The 13,108-nt window shown below is 46.1% G+C and overlaps 1 protein-coding gene across 3 annotated transcripts in view; it reads left to right on the top strand.

The window, feature by feature from the left end:
- Positions 1-13,108, top strand: part of PLB1 (phospholipase B1) — a 132,466-nt gene that overhangs the window by 57,580 nt on the left and 61,778 nt on the right. For all 3 annotated transcript variants that reach the window (XM_025261323.2, XM_044926117.1, XM_044926118.1), the window contains 4 exons: positions 2,652-2,723; positions 3,510-3,584; positions 5,801-5,864; positions 12,351-12,409. In XM_025261323.2, coding sequence (XP_025117108.1) covers positions 2,652-2,723; positions 3,510-3,584; positions 5,801-5,864; positions 12,351-12,409 — 270 coding nt within the window. The remainder of the gene's footprint in view (positions 1-2,651; positions 2,724-3,509; positions 3,585-5,800; positions 5,865-12,350; positions 12,410-13,108) is intronic.

The following is a 13,108-nucleotide window of genomic DNA, read 5'->3' as shown; positions in this document are numbered from 1 at the left end:
TGCGACCCCATGAATTGCAGCACGCCAGGCCTCCTTGTCCATCACCAACTCCCGGAGTTCACTCAGACTCACATCCATCGAGTCGGTGATGCCATCCAGCCATCTCATCCTCTGCCGTCCCCTTCTCCTCCTGCCCCCAATTCCTCCCAGCATCAGGGTCTTTTCCAATGAGTCAACTCTTTGCATGAGGTGGCCAAAGTACTGGAGTTTCAGCTTTAGCATCATTCCTTCCAAAGAGACATTTAGGACAAGATTATTCATGCAGATGGGTTTATTGAGAAAACCTATAAATCTTCCTTTGGAGTCCTAAAAAAATTAGGCTCTGTGATATCCATTTGACTAAAATAATCATGATGTGGTTTTCTCAGTGTTTCTTTCCATATTCTATCATTGATTAAATTCTTGAAAGATTGGAGAAATCAGGCCAGTTCGACTTCAGGCCACCAAGCCAGGCCCACTGAACACTTCCTTTCAGAGCAGTCCTGAACCTTATGGGTGGGACTCCCATACTTAGAAGTGTCCACCATCAGAATAAAACTGAAAAGAGCTGAGGAGCCCTGTTCTTCCTCCAGCCCCTGAGCAAAAGGTTGCCACTCCTTTGCCAAAAGGTTAATTACACCCTTTTATCTGACCTGGTCCGTTTGGGTGACAAGCCAATCCCAAAAAGGGTAAAGTTCTTTCCTGTTCACTGGGCACAGATGCTGGGATAAGATACTGCTGAGGAGTCTAAAAGGCTCTTGCAAGATGGCAGAGCCCACAACTGAGCCAGACAGGGGAGTCCGTCCCATAGTCTGCTGTCTCTCGTGTCCATTATCGGGGTCTCTAGGGAGGGAGTAGCAGGCTGGGGCGCCCTAGGAGCCCAGCCCCTGGGGGCAGCGGTGATGGCAGCAAACACGAGGTTTCCAAGTAGCAGAAGTGCGGGCAAGAGAAAATCTACGATCCCTCAAAGCCACTGCATTTTTCTCTTAAGTGTTTACAAAGGTATATATGTGTGTGTGTGCATTCTAAGTTGCTTCAGTCATCTCTGACTCTTTGCGACCCTTTGAACTGTGGCCTGCCAGGTTCTCTGTCCATGGGATTCTCCAGGAAAGAATACTGGAGTGGGTTACCGTACCCTCTTCCAGAAAATCTTCGCGACCCAGGGATCTTGCCGACCCAGGGATCGAACCCATGTCTTTTACATCTACCTTCACTAGCAGTCAAGATTTTTACCACTCGTGCCACCTGGGAAGTCCCTTACAAATGTACAGTGAACATTTTAAAATAACAGAAGGAGCTTAAAATTCTTCCTCCATTGAATTCTCCAACTGCCTTCATTTTCTCATCTTCCCTCCAGTGAATGTCCCCGAGTGGATCCTCTGCTGCTCTCCCTGTGGATACACCACACGCTTTTTGCTACGTTGCTTTTTGCTATGTTAGATAGGCTTCGGTTATCATTTAAGTAGCTGCCTCTATCAGTGCTGATACCACTATCACTGTTTCTGAAATGCAGACACTTTCTCTAGTTGTTAGCGTGGGGCCGTACTGTGCCCCATGCCCCTGCACCTCTGTGTCCCAGGTAGAAACACGGGGCTTGCCAGGTGACCAAGGGTTTCATTCATTCCCTGCTGTTTTACACCATGTATTTGCCTTTCCTTCCCATTCCTATTCTCCTCTCAGAGGGAAATGTAATCAGGGAGCCAGGCAGCAGCAGGGCAGCAAGGACGGGGTACAGGAAGTCAAGCAGAACAAATAACCGGCTGCTGGAAGGTCAGGAAGCCTGCATGAGAGTGATTCGACTGGATCTGGACACCCAGGTCCTCGTGTCAGTTTAGTCTCTCTGGTGTTCAGTTTCCCTGTCATAACAGTGGGCTGGGAATCGGTGGTTCCTCTCCTGCAATGGAACTCAAGTTGTTGTTCAGTCGCTCAGTCATGTCCGACTCTGCGACCCCATGGACTGCAATATGCCAGGCTTCCCTGTCCTTCACTATCTCCCTGAGTTTGCTCAGACTCATTTCCATTGAGTTGATGATGCCATCCAATCATCTCATCCTCTGTCACCTGCTTCTCCTCTTTCCCTCACTCTTTCCCAGCATCAGGGTCTTTTCTGATAAGTCAGCTCTTCACACCAGGTGGCCAAAGTATTGGAGCTTCAGCATCAGTCCTTCCTATGAGTATTCAGGGTTGATTTCCTTTAGGATTTACTGGTTTGATCTCCTTGCTGCCAAAGGGACTCTCAAGAGTCTTCTCTAGCATCACAGTTTGAAATCATCAATTCTTTGGTGCTCTGCCTTCTTTATGGCTCAACTCTCGCATCCATACGTGACTATTGGAAAAACCATAGCTTTGACTAGATGGTGTTCAGTTCTCTCTGGTGTTCAGTTTCCCTGAAATAGGAGCAGTGGGCTGGGCATTGGTGTTTCCTCTCCTGCAGTGGAATTCAGCTTGAGCAGGCATCAGAATCCCTGGAGGACTTGATAAAACACAGGGAGCTGGGCCCCACCCCAGGGCTAGGGGCTGGGAAGTGGCATTTCTAATGTGTTCCCAGATGATGCTGCCCGCCCAGGGTCACACTCTGAGAAACATAGGGCAAATAAGCCTCTCTCAGTGGTACCATAGATGCTGCCACCTGTGTAAGACTTTGCTGTTCTAAATATTACCTTCTATTCCAGATGCAGCCAGCAGGACAGAAAGATGAACCGTTCAGTGCAAAAGAGAGAAGGCCTCTGAAATGTCCCTCCCAGGTAGACAAGGACTGGAGGGGGCGGAGGTGGCAGCGGGGGGAATCTCCTATTGAGTTGGGAAGAATGGTGGGGTCACAAAGAAGTGGGCTTTGCTGTGAAAGTGGGTCTCACCTGGATGAGACATTAGAGTCATGGATCTGTTCTTCTGGGCCTGGGCATACCTAAGGTTTATACCTGTGGGCCAGGAGAACTGTTTTAATAGCACTCAGGCCCCTGCATACCTATGCAGGGCATAGGAACAAAGCCACAGCTCACCTAGCCCCACATGCCAAGATGGGTGTCTTAAATATGTGCTTAGTGTATAGTAGGTATAGAATTAATGTTGATGAATAAATTAATTTTTAAAATGACAATGTAAATGAGTAGAATTCCTCTTATCATGTAATGCTGGTCAAATTTTTGGCTTTCTTGATGAATTGGTAAGTTTTTTGTTACTGGACTGTAAGAACTATGCAATTCATCATATTATTCTCTTGGCCTTGGCTCTCAGGAAACTTTAAGTTCTCTTTTCATGGAAATATACCTACTGCATCTGGTGGCATGAACCTCAGATAGAGAGCAAGAGATGCTGACTGTAGCAAATGGGAAATTTCAAAGTGTTAATGAACTCCTGCAGGGAACTAGTGGGCAGTACAGAGAAGAAAAGCCAGAGAATGGTTTTCTCATCATTTAAAGGATGGTATGAATGCTTCAAATTGGCCAAAGGCATTGCTGGATGATAAGACCTGATGGTTCAAGGATATGGATTCTTGGATCATGGTTACAATACATTACCTTTCTCTGCAGGAGAATCCCTATCTGTTCACCTACAGGAACAGCAACTATCTGCCCAGGATGCTAAAGCCCCAGGTGAAGACTGAGGTACGGAGAGGTGTTCTGTGATTGACAAACATGCAAAGGAACCAGGGGCAGCCGCCTGATGAGTCTTTAGAAGCTTCCGAGGGGTTCTTTATGTCCTGGACCCCCGGGGGCAGGCTGGAGAGGGTGAAGGAACACGTGTGTGGGTGTCCCCCAGGTGCTTGAAGCAGGGCTGCCCTCCAACTCCATCTTTAAAATGATCTTGGCAACCAGCGTCCCGTAGCTTCACTGGGTATGCTGGGGGCTGAGGGTTGCCAGCTCCCTGTCTATTTTGATGTGAGGCAAGAATCTTTGTATATGATTGTGCTCAGTCATGTCCAACTCTTTGTGACCCTATGGACCGTAGGCCACCAGGCTCCTCTGTCCATGGGATTTCCTAGGCAAGAATACAGGAGTGGGTTGCCATTTCCTCCTCCAGGGGATCTTCCCAATCCAGGGATCGAACCCATGTCCCTTATGTCTCACGCATTGGCAGGCAGGTCCTTTACCACTAGCGCCACCTGGGAAGCCCTAAAAATCTTCAGACTCTCCTCAAATCTCTGACAAGTCCTTTTAAACTCATCCGAGCCCTTAATCTGAAGAGAAAGTCAAGAAAAGACAGGGAAATGGGGTGAGATCTGAAAGCAGTCAACATGGAAGTCCTCAGCCGTCAGCCACCCCTTAGGGGCCGCCTCACACTCACTCACGTCTTCCTTATGACTTATCTCATGAGTCTTTTTCTAATACTTCCTGTTGAGATTAGATAGGGCACTCCACAGTCCTCTGTGGACACAAGCAACACTTGAAGGTTGTCATCCTCCTTCTCAGAGGACCGGGGACCAATGTGGGTTGAGATGAATTCAGTCCTAGCTCCACCCCTGTCTCCCTACTGGATAAAAGAGGGTGCAGTTTGCTCTGAGTGGTGAAGGCAAAGCTGACGGCCAGGGCCTGCATCGCAAAGCCCCAGAGATAACAGTGTGAAAGACTTGATTTATCAACTTATCCCACACTTTCTCACTAACATCGCAGCAACAAGGATACATCTAAGAGTCAATGTGGCTCAGTGAGTTGAGCGAGTGGGCTCTGGCTTCAAATCCAGACTCTTCCTATTACTGGCTCTGTGTCAGCAGGCAAAGTACTCAACCTCTCTATGCCTTGGTTTTTCAAATCTGGGAAATGATGAGAGTCATCATCCTACTTCATAGAAGTGTTAAATGGTAATAAGTTATAAAGTATAATGCACATTTAACAGTATCTACCAGGCCATGAGTTTTATACAAGAGGGAGCAATACAGCTCTTGAGGATACACTTACTGAATACCAGCTGTGTACCACTAGCATGCGGGCTCCATGAGGGAAGGGGCTCACGGCAGGTATCTCGTCACTGTCAGCTGAATGAGTGGGTGGATGAAGACCAGGTATAGGAGATAAAGATACAAATAGTCTAGCGGGGTCAGCCAGCAGTGGCAGCACAATGTACCAAGCGCTGTGAGGTTTCCATGGGTATTCTGAGAACACAGCTGGAGAGCACATGACAGGAGGGAGCCGAGAAGGCTTCCCCAGGGCTCCCACGACCTCAGCCTTGAGGGTGATAAGGCACAGCCAGGTGGGTGGGAGGAGGGAAATAGGGAGAGGGAAGAGGAAAGAAAGGGCAGAGGCGGGCGTGGGGCAGAGACATGGAGGGGACAGAGAGCTAGGTGGGCGGTTTGGAACGTCAAGGGCCTCCTAGGCCATGCCAAGGAGGATGGACTATGCTGCTGTTAGTACAGAGTAGAAACATGCTTATTTAACCAATAAGCATTTACTGAGCTTCTACTGTGCAGTGTTATAGGCTCTGGAAACACAATGATCAAACAGACAAAAATCCCTGATTTCACTGAGAATTTGGGCAAGGAAGTGATTTTTATGTTGAGAGAAAAAGAGTCCTCTGAATGGATTCAGAAGGCTAAGGAGGAAGCCTACAGGCCAGCAGCAACGATGCTGAAGAATACAGCCATATTTTAGAAAGAAGTGATGAAGCCTGAAATTAGGCTGTGGGACTAGACAAGAGGGGCAGGCCTGGGAGCAGCTGGAAGGGGTTTTGTGGACACTCAGTGTGAGTGTTGAAGAAGAGGGACAACTCCTAAAAGATGCCCAGGTTTCTGTATTAAGTGGTATCTCCCTAGTGGAGGCACACTTCTCACCCAGTTTCTTACGTGGAAGAACCATTTCTTATTATTTCTCCATGTGTCTCCTTTCAGGTGAGAGATGGAGTGGAAATCAGGTGCTCTGACAAGGATCCCTCTGACACGGTTCCCACCTCAGGTACATGGCTCAAGTCCAGTGATTTGTAAACTCATGTGAGGTCTAAACCCATCACAGTAAGAGCCTTAGGATGTCAATCCCCACAATCTGAGATACACCTGAGAGGTTTTCAAGGTCATCCAGCTCTGTGTGTATACTTGTAAGTTCATGCCTATATTTGATTATTCTTTAACAAAAATGTGATAACATTACCAGAAAGCATTTATTGAGCATTAGCTGTGTGCTAGGCCATGCTCTGCAAAGGGCCCAGTGTCGGGTGAGTGAGCTGATGTCGTTGTCCCTGCTGGGAAGCCTCGATGAGGCAGATTTGTTCTGTGAAAAGCAGAACTACCTTAAGCAGGAAGCAAAAAGTCCCCGCTCTGAGTAGAGCCGTATCGGGGTGTACTCAAACACTGCACAGCACAGGGAACCACAAAGTCTCACACACGTGCCGTTTTCACTACTTCTTGGTATTTTCAAAATGACTGTTGCTCGGTCATGAAAGTGAGACTCACGGAACGTTCTAGGCAGAGACCTTCCCAAAGAGGGGCTGCCTAAGGGCTGAACCTTTTCCTCACATGAGTCAGCCTGGGGGTGATAGCTGTGTGCACAGGACCATGGAAGGTCCTGGGTTGGGGGATGTAGTGGCCCACATGACTCAGAACCTCAGCCTAGGAGCATCTCTGCAACCGTGCAGTGGGTTCTCGTGCGTCCCGAGGAGTGACTCGTGTGTTCGTTGATTTGTTCCCTTGTTTACTCATCTATTAGATGATTGTTGAATGCCTCCTACGTGCTTTCCAGAATAGAAAGCAAAGTTTGGAGATGTCACGGTATGCAAATCTTTGTGGGCAGGTTGTCTCCTTTTGCTGAGTGTTAGTAGAACAAATAAGTGTCAGCTTGCCCTTCATGCCTGTCTTAGCTCTACACACTCTAATCAAGCCAAGTGACTGGCAAGTAAGTTAAAAATCTTCTCTCGGAACACTTCAGTATGTAACTGGCTCTTGGCTAAGTTGCAGAAGAATGGGATAGGTGATAAAAGTCTTAAACACACACAGCATCTTTATGCTTTTTCCCCATATTAGTGACAGCCTCTTCCTGTTGGTTAGTTTGCTAGCAGAATTTTAGCAACAGAAACAAATTATTAGCTTCCTATGTAGGCTCTCCAATAGCAAAAGCTCAAAGATGTATGTGTATATGTATATTACATAGGTGTGTAATACCTATGTATGTAATACCTATGTAATATACATACCTATGTAATATGTATATGATATACATGTAATGTATATGTGACACACATGTATGTATACACGTGTGTCTATACATGTGTGTATACATATGTATGTTTGTATAAGGAGAGGGAGGGTGGCGTTTGTTTTAATAGCCATACTCTCTACAGTAAAATGATATCTATCCTCTTTTAACCTTATTATTCTAAAAGGATGGTCTGTAAAGATTTTGCAATCTGTCCAGATTATGTTCCTATCACAACAGTGATAAGCAAGCAATCCATTGGAGCATATCTGAACATCTGAAAGCCAAATGAAACATGAACCTCTCCTTTATCCCGTGACCCTGGAGATGGTCCTGTTTATTGGCACTTGAAGATGTAAGCACAAGAAATCTCGAGACCTTGAGATATGAGATGCTCTGGTGATAGTTGTTTGGGTAAGCAGATGGACAGATACAGGCATCCTTGATCTAACCAAGTAGGCCTGGGAACAAAACGCCAGCACTGACCTACTGGGTGGAGGTACTCAAGGGCTAATGCTGGGTTGGCCCCTCTGAGTACCCACCTAAAATGCGTCATTTTGAAAAAGGGCCACAGCTAACTGGACAAAAATGAAAAACATATTTCATTACTGCACTTGATATCTGATTGAACATTTTAATCACACTTGTGGCTATTGGGACAGGAGAAAGACTTAGCACCGGGTCACGCTATTATCACCCTCGATAATTGTCACATTTTTGATGAGGTCATTTACCCTTCTGGAGACCATGTTTACAATTTCTAATTGAGATGAAGGCATCTGATATGTACTTCTAAGAGCAGATCATCTATCTTTACATTGCCAGTGACTCAGCACATGGTGGGATCCTGATAAACGCTTGTTGAACTTATCTTTATTGCAGAGAATTTCTACTTCAGCAAATCAAAAATTCCCAGGGTTGAAAAAGATCCTAAAAACCCATTGCACCAAAGTGCCTTCCATTAAGACAATTTTTCACTGAGACTATCTTACCAAATAACTGTTTTACCTTCAGAGTTATTTTCAAAAACCTTCTTTGTAGTCCCCTTTTCTAATGTCTCTCTCAAGCCAATCCACCAGTACACCCAGCTAATGAACAAATGATAATTTCAAAATAAGATACTGCCTTCATCAACAGGCCACAGCCCCTGGCCACCCGGGTGCCTCACATTACTCCATCCGGAGCCCGTAGGTGATGAACCTCTTCTGCTGATCTGTGGGGTTTGGGATGAGATATGTAGAGCTGATGTAAGTAATTGTTATTGCCAGTTGCTATTTGGTAGCATGAATAAGTGAATGCATGCATGCACGCTTCTAATTTTCTCCTTCTGGTCAGTGGGCTGTGGCTTGTGTTCATGCTCAGTCATTTCTGACTCTTCATGCCCCTATGGTTTTCAGCGCATACATAAAATTTATTGAATGCTACCTCCTGTGGGTTTTATAACTTCATAAGTACTTACATCATTTTGTATTACTTCATGGCCCTGTCCATAAGATCATTGGGATAAGTTAAAAAAAAAAAAATACAATGGGCCTTGAGGATGACTTAAGGTTTTCCCAGTGAGAAAAGGGGTAGCATTTTGTAAACAAAAGAGTGGCAATAAGGAGCCAGAAAGTGCACTGGCTGTCCATTGAAGTTGGCTATCTTGAAGTCAAGCTGCTAATTCCATGCAAAGGGGGAAAATTCATAGCATTTGAAAGTAGAACAAAGTTAATTCTATGCCACTGTCACCAATAGTATAAATTAGAACAAGTCATTTCTAAGTCCCTGACGTCATTTATTGAAAACAAGCGATTCCAGCGCTGATATTGAAAAGGCCAAGGTTGCAGCCCTGTGACCACCAGGGGCTTCGCTTCACTGTCAGTGGTGAGCTGTCCAGCGCACACACTGTCCCGTGTGCATCCTGAAGCTGTTTCTAGAGCCACCACATGTTCATGAGTCTTGGGACCTAACTAGCCTGTGACTAGGAAGTCATGATGCCCCACAGGGAATAACAGCCTGCCTGTCCCCTGGCGGTGCAGAGGTTAAAGCATCTGTCTGCAATGTGGGAGACCTGGGTTCGATCCCTGGGTTGGGAAGATCCCCTGGAGAAGGAAATGGCAACCAACTCCAGTATTCTTGCCTGGAAAATCCCACGGACAGAGGAGACTGGTGAGCTACAGTCCACAGGGTAGCAAGGAGTCGGACACGACTGAGTGACTTCTCTTTGTTCCCTTGGCGGGACCCACCTACTGAACAAATTCAAACTCTCCCCAAGACACTTGGATGAATGTATTTCCCTTCCCTGAAGTTTCCATCATTTAGAGCTTCAAGAACTGTCAAGTCTCTGATACAGAGCCTCTTCCTTAGCCTTTAATTCAGCTGAACACATTTCTTGAGCTCCTATGTGCCAGTCACATATTTTTTCATATAAACTCATGCCAAAGCACTTCAAAGACAGAAACATAGACTAACCTGGCCAGCAGTTTACCACCACTGCAAAAGTCCTTATATAAGTCCCTAAAATCTGAGAGCAAAGGGTTGGGCAGCTCTAGCTGACAATTGAGAGGAAGTTGGTTTTTCAGATTATAGCCCCAGGTAGTTTAAGAACTCCCAAGCGTCAAAGCTTCTCCCTGCCGTTCCTTTTGTGTTCAGTGGGCACTTTCCCCATTCTGTTCTCTAGTCAACCATTTTCTGGTAATTCATAATCTTTCATCATAGTTTAGATGGCCTTCTGATAAGAGGCCCCTTCTGTAAAACTTGTGATGAGTTAACAATATGTTTATCAACTTCTTTCGAGGTGATGGACTATCTGTACCAGATAATGTTTAGGCTAATCAGCCCACACAAATTTAATCTTATCTCTGAAGAATTCTCTCCCCAAGGAGAGCAATTGCTAAAGTGCTTTGCTGTGGTTCCAGGCTGTGTCTTTATCATATATGATGATATTAACAAAACTCAAATCGAGGTTTCCGGAATAACAAACCAATGAAATGTGTGTGCGGGGTTCTATTTTAATAAGATCCCAGATGAGTCAAACTTCTTCCATCTCTATTTGGTTCTTTTGGTTTATTATCTCTTACAGGTCATTTCTTACAGAATGACCAACAGGAAGCCACTCCTTCCAATATACATATCAAGCTATATACATGTATGTCCACACACAGATGTGGACATACATGAGCACACATGTATGTGTGTGTTTCCTTTCTGCCTGCTACAAATTTAGGAGGCAGAAATGCACAGCTTCAGCCACCCCTTTAGAATACTGTAATGTGCTTTCAAAGCAAATCTCTCATCTCCTCCACATTTTACCAGCCCCAAAGATTTCCCCTAACCTTTGCACACTAGTTAGTGTTCCCAGAATTCACTGCATCACACATTATGGCAACAAGAATACGGTGATTGGCCATCATCATCAGAAGCTAAAATAAACCCTCTAGAGTTGAGGAGAGGAGGTCTTATTTTTCATTTTGTTGCCTTTTTTACCCAGAGCCTGATTTCTTTGAGAAGAGGTCATTTCAGAGTTCTCAGGCTCAGCCCCGTGGATGTGTGCTAATGTCTGCAGCTGGCTTTGTGATTTGATATTGTTCTTCTAACCACAGAGCCTTGGGCCCACCCGAGACCTACAAAATCAGCAACTCTGAGGGTGGGGACCAGCCATCTGTGTTTTAACAAGCTCTCCAGATGATTCTGATGCATGCTCAAATTTGAAGACCACTAATCTCTATATTTTGCATACACACATTCACAGCTATGCATGGTTCAGTTTGCATGCTGTCATAGGAAAGAAGCAGGGACTTTTACTTTTCCAATGAGAGCAAATTCTCAGTGGGAGCAACAGTTCCCATAGGCGGACAGCATAGAAGTCGGGTAGACAAGATGTCTCCATGGAGGGAGCAAGACCTGGAGACCCCTTTGAACATTGTTTCTGCTGAGTGTGAGCACAGCTTCCCATGCAGATGTGATCATACAACATGCTGATGAGTGGAGTAGACTCTAGGTTGTCACGTGGTGTTGAAAGCATCTTTTTCTGCGTTTCACCGCCCTCATCACAGAGCGACTTGGTAAAGAAGGGCTGTTGAGAGAACCTCCTAGAAGATAGATTTTAGTTTATTTATCTTTTAGTTTATTTATCTTAAGCAGTGGCTCACTGAAATGAAAGGTTTCTTTCCCTGTTGGAGTAGTGGGCTACTCCCTGGTTATAAATGCTACATTAGACTTCTTCCAAGGCTGAAAGGTAATTGACCAGTTAGTGCAGCATCACATAGCTAGAGACCATGGAAGGCACATCTGAGGAAAGACGGAGCTGTGTCAAAGTCGGGGTGACTATGAAAGGAGGCACTCCAAGGAAGTGGGAGATATAAGGGGGAGTAGGAGGTGAGCTTGTGATTTGACAAAGGAATAGACCAAAGGTGGTATACCCACACAATAGGATATTAGCCATAAAAAAGAACGAGGTGCTCGCAGCTGCTACAACATGGGGAACCTTGAAAACATCACGCAAAGTGGAGGAAGCCAGACACACAGGTTGCATTTTGTATGATTCTATTTATATGAAATATCCAGAATAGGTAAATCCATAGGCAGAAAGCAGACAGTGGCTGTCACAGGCTGGAGGGAGGGAAGAGTGACTGGCTTAGTAGGTACAGGTCTCCCTTGGGGGTGATGAAAATGTTTTGGAACTAGATAGAGGTCATGGTTGCACAACCCTGGAAATGTACTAAAGGCCATGGAATTGTTGACTTTAAAGTGGTTAATTTTATGTCATGTGATTTCGCCTCTGTTTTTTAAAAGAGTCAATAGTATAAAGGCATTTCCCTTTTCACTTCAGAAAAACTGAGCTGAATTTTTTCTAATAAAATACAAAATAAAATATAATATTTTATCCCAAATATCAATAGATCCTAGCATAGATGAAGTATAGGTTTCACCTCCACCGCAACCCCCTCCTTACTCCCAGATCAGGTCATCAAGGACTGTTTACGCCCTGAGGATAACTGCCCACCTGTGGCATCAGGTTCACCCGATACCAACAGCTGCCCCTCTGAAAGTGGGGCCACCTTCCAGCTCCCCACCCCTGTGCCCAGGCACCCCAAGGAGGAGACTGGCCGTCAGGCTCCACAGCTGCTACTGCTGGGCTTTAAGACAAGGATGGGCTTTTGGCATCTTTGTCCAAACGGAATTTCCCTACTTTGTGTTAGTCTTCCTAGAACATTCTTCCCTGATTCAGAGGAGACAGGAAGCCCATCTTCTGTTCATCTTTGCATTCAGTTCACAGGCTGAAGCTGGCTGACATCAAGGTCATCGGAGCCCTGGGCGACTCACTCACGGTGAGTTCTGGATGGTGGAAGGAAGGGCAGGAGAGGAGGAGATCTTGGTTAATAGGAGAATCTCACTTTGAGCCCTTAGAGCTGCCATCATCCGTACAACCTCAGTCCCTCTCCACCTCCCTGCTGCTGCTGCTGCTAAGTTGCTTCAGTCGTGTCCGAATCTGTGCGACCCCGTAGACGGTAGCCCGCCGGGCACCCCCGTCCCTGGGGTTCTCCAGGCAGGAACACTGCGGTGGGTTCCCATTTCCTTCTCCAAGGCATGAAAGTGAAAAGTGAAAGGGAAGTCGCTCAGTTGTGTCCGACCCTCAGAGACCCCATGGACTGCAGCCTACCAGGCTCCTCCGTCCATGGGATTTTCCAGGCAAGAGTACTAGAGTGGGGTGCCATTGCCTTCTCCGTCCACCTCCCTATCCACCCTGGAATCCAGCATTCCCTACTGGCGTTGAGTTTTCCACTGCCATTCTAACCTCATCTTTCTTCTCCTAACATTGGGTTGAAAGAGAGAGCAGGAAGTGGGGGGTCCAGAGGGGCCCCCTGAGATAGAAGTGACCCGGCCCAGACCACACAGCCTGTCGATGCCAGGGTGGAACAGTTTGAGGTCTCATGCTTACAGTGTAGGGCCCCTTCAAAGACCAGATGCTTTGTTCTGTCTGTAGGAAAGCTAAGGGATCGTGCCAAGGGCCATGCGATGATGCAACA

The sequence above is a fragment of the Bubalus bubalis genome, chromosome 12, assembly GCF_019923935.1.
Source record: "Bubalus bubalis isolate 160015118507 breed Murrah chromosome 12, NDDB_SH_1, whole genome shotgun sequence".
NCBI classification, from domain to species: Eukaryota; Metazoa; Chordata; class Mammalia; order Artiodactyla; family Bovidae; genus Bubalus; species Bubalus bubalis.
The sequence above is the reverse complement of the archived record's forward strand: the minus strand, read 5'-3'. Positions and strand labels throughout refer to the sequence as shown.